We start from the raw sequence: 3,682 nt of genomic DNA on the forward strand, positions 1-3,682 counted from the left end.
CACATGTCTAGATAGACTCAGCTAGTCGAGATATGACGATCGGTATACATAAAGGTGGGTCTAGGACCAATATTTCGAGGCGTTACAAACTCTTGGGGCTGTTATTCCGAAATTTCATTAAAGCGGGCTGGACCTTCATATTGGGCAATTTCTTTGTAAATTGGGTATTTAATGAGGTCTACGGAATTAATGTCTAGTGTCGAGGTCGAGCATTTTTTATTACAATTAAAATGGACCCCGATGATACTACTGTGTAAAGTACAAATATATTTGAACTAAATTAAAACGACCCATAAACATACCATTCGGAAATTTATGAACATTTGAATTCAATAATTTGTATGAAGTTGAGCAAAATACGTATGTGAGCTATATATAAATGGACATATTTAAGCATCCGTGCACCCACCATTTGGTATCCTGCAGCACAGTGCGCTATCCAAAAATTTATCTCGACATAAAATCCAATACAAGTTATTCTAGGTTCCACCTGGTACGTTGTGCATTAATTCGTCCCAATCGGACAAACTTAAGTTACTTGGTACAACATTTAAATGAAATCGGATGAAAATATATATGGAAGCTATATCTAAACCTATATATCGAAAGATTGGAACCTCAGCATCCTGTGTCCCGTGCACAAAAAAATGAGACAAGACGATATGTGCCAACTATAGAGGAATAACGACTGAACCCAATGGTCAATGACATAATTGGATCATACCAATGCGGCTTCAGACCTGGAAAATCCACAATTGACCAGATTTTCACTCTGTGCCAAATCCTGGAAAACCCCACGAAAACACATCGATACATTCCACATATTTGTCGACTATAAAGCCGCATTCCATAGCCCTATCCATTCAGAGGTGTTTAAAGTCATGTCCCCGTTCGACATTCTTGAAAAACTAATACGACTATGCAGCATAACTTTAAGTGGCACAAGGTCAGCAGTTAATTCGGAAAGGACCTATCGGAGCCCTTCGATACCGAACGAGGATTCAGACAAGTTGACAGTTTGTCGTGTGATCTTTTTAATATCCTGCTGGAAATGGTCATACGAGAGGCAAAGGTGAACAGAAATGACACGCCTACGCCGATGACATCGATATAATGGGTCGAACATTGAGAGCAGTAACAGACACCTTTGAACAAATTGAGAAGGAGTGTGCCAAAGAGGGTCTGGCAGTAAACGGCGAGAAGACCAAGCTGATGATATCAACGGGCAAGACGTCAAGTAGACTTGTACCAACTGTGGAACCTGAGACCTACAGCTTCGAGGTAGTCAAAGATTTTATATAACTTGGTACCGCCATAAATAAAACTAATGACATCAGTTTTGAAATGCGGAGAAGGATAGTGTTGGCCAACAGATGCTACTATGGTCTAAGTAAGCAGTTTAGAAACAAGGCCACCAAACTAACACTTTACAAGCCATGAACCATGAGTTGTACCAGCTATTCTCGGACATCGACATTGTTAAACGTATTGAGCTGCAGCGACTACGTTGGCTAGGTCATGTTGTGAGAATGGATGAAGATGTCAAAGACATATAAAAGCGAACAAGCTGATGGTTCACGCAGAAGGGGAAGACCACGAATTAGATGGAAAGATCCAGTGAAAGACAACATTGCCGAACATGGCCTTTCAAATTGGAAAAACTGTGCAAAAGACCGACTCGCCTGGAAATCTTTTTTAAGCTCGGCTTATGGAACGAAAGTTCCGTCACAAGCCAGCTAAGCAAGTAAGTATGTCATTTGGAACACTATTTTTTCGGAGCATGACAAGATACTATCTCATAACAGCATAACATGGTCCCCATATAATACGTTTTTAATTGTTCGCCTCTACTTTAGTACTTTGCGATATCAGACAATGTAGCAGATAATTAGCAATATTGGTTCGTGTTTTGACATACTTTTTTTCTTCGAAAATGTCGTAAAACTCAGTCACGATTTGCGACCATTCCATGAATTTTTGGCTAATATAAATAACAATAATTTAATCAACCCCTCTCCCTCTAAAAAAATCACCCCAGAATCCACTATCTCGCGGTTATCATTCATGACCGTTCATTCTCAATGCTCAACTACCTGAAAGGATGAATGAACAAATCACTAAACAAGATAAAGGCCTAACTGCAATTTTCGATGTTGTTGTTGTGGTGGTTTTGGCAAATTTTGTGGTAGCAATTTGTACAGAGGCTATGTTTACGCCCATTGCTTTGACAGCCATCTCGAAAAAAACAACAACAACAGTTTGTTGTTAATGGATTAAATCTAACAATGAGATACATTTTCAAGAGAAGCAGGGGAGTGAAAGAGAGAAAATATTAAAAATCCGCCATAAGTTAGAAAGAGAAAATCGTTTAGGAAAAAATGGAGTCCTCTTTCCAAAGAGGACGATGCTGATGGCGAACGAGAAAAAAGATCCTTTAAATAAACACCAAATTTGCAACATTGTTACAGTGCAAATTCAGCATTCCACGAATAAGGATCTCTAACTCAAATAGAAAAAAAGAGAAAAACTGCAAACATGAGCGATTTCAGTATTGAATATATTTTAAATAGAGCCGGTGATAAATATGCCGGTACCAATGGTTCGTTGGGTGTTATGCGACGTGAGCGGAACACCTCACACTATCATCCCTACATGATCAATTTGCAAGGACATGAAGGACAATTGGAATTATTGCAAAAATTACAACTACAGCAACAACTGCGACTTAGTCCACAGCAAGATCAAATGCAGCAACAGCAGCCGCAACAACAACAGCAACATTTTTTGGACCAAATACCCGTCTTGGATTGGCTCCAGTACACCCGTTATCACCCACCAAAGTTGCAAAGTAGGTTTTACAAAAAATTCTGGGAAATTTTTTTGACATTTTACTAATTATTTTTTATTTTTCTCCTAAAGGATCCCTACGTCAGGGCCCATCCAAACGCACACCCGGTCGCCTGCCACGCATACCCTTTACACCCGCTCAATTACAAGCTTTGGAAAGTGCCTATAAAGCTTCGAATTATTTGAGCGCTGAAGATGCCAATAAACTTGCCGATTCATTGGATTTGACCAATACTCGTGTCAAGATATGGTTTCAAAATCGTCGTGCCCGCGAGAGACGTGACCGCCGTGAAAAAGAAGAATCTTCTTATGACTCTACGCTATCTTCGAATGCCTCGAGTCCTGAGCCGGAAGATGTTATCGATATTGTGTAATGGAAACGAAGGCGGTTTAAGGATACAAATGGGTCCATTGTGTTCCCAGAAATAAAAAAGTGGAACTAACCGATTACAATTTCTGGCCTGTGGATTTTCCAGAATGTTCGGTTCTAAATATCTGTCGAATTTAAAGTGAATTTCTAATGAAATCGAATTATATTTGGATGTATTCGACATTATTATGGATTAAAGGTCAGCCATTGAATACATAACGTTTATTCAAAGGCGATAGGGTTCGGTATCCAAGGACATAGTATCTGTAGAAGTTTTGGCCTACTTCACGGTGGTCTTCGCCACGGTTGGATTAACGACCATCAGAGCATCAAGTCTCAGTTCTCTGAGATACTGAATTGGAAATAATAAAAATCGTTTCATTTTGAAATTTAATTGATTAAATTTTAAATGTAAATATGTATAAATTTATGTTATTTAATATAATTTTTAGTATTAATACTCTA

At 38.8% G+C, this 3,682-nt stretch overlaps 1 protein-coding gene across 1 annotated transcript; it reads left to right on the top strand.

The window, feature by feature from the left end:
* Positions 1 to 2,530: 2,530 nt before the first annotated feature.
* On the top strand, positions 2,531 to 3,221 carry LOC133337238 (homeobox protein GHOX-7-like). The gene is made up of 2 exons (XM_061545488.1): positions 2,531 to 2,848; positions 2,920 to 3,221. Exons 1-2 carry the CDS (start codon positions 2,536 to 2,538, stop codon positions 3,219 to 3,221), a joined length of 615 nt encoding a protein of 204 aa, XP_061401472.1. The 5' UTR covers positions 2,531 to 2,535.
* The last annotated feature ends 461 nt before the right edge of the window (positions 3,222 to 3,682 follow it).

This window comes from Musca vetustissima, unplaced genomic scaffold (genome assembly GCF_032173495.1).
Source record: "Musca vetustissima isolate MV318-11 ecotype Yass unplaced genomic scaffold, APGP_CSIRO_Mvet_v1 utg974337, whole genome shotgun sequence".
NCBI lineage: Eukaryota > Metazoa > Arthropoda > Insecta > Diptera > Muscidae > Musca > Musca vetustissima.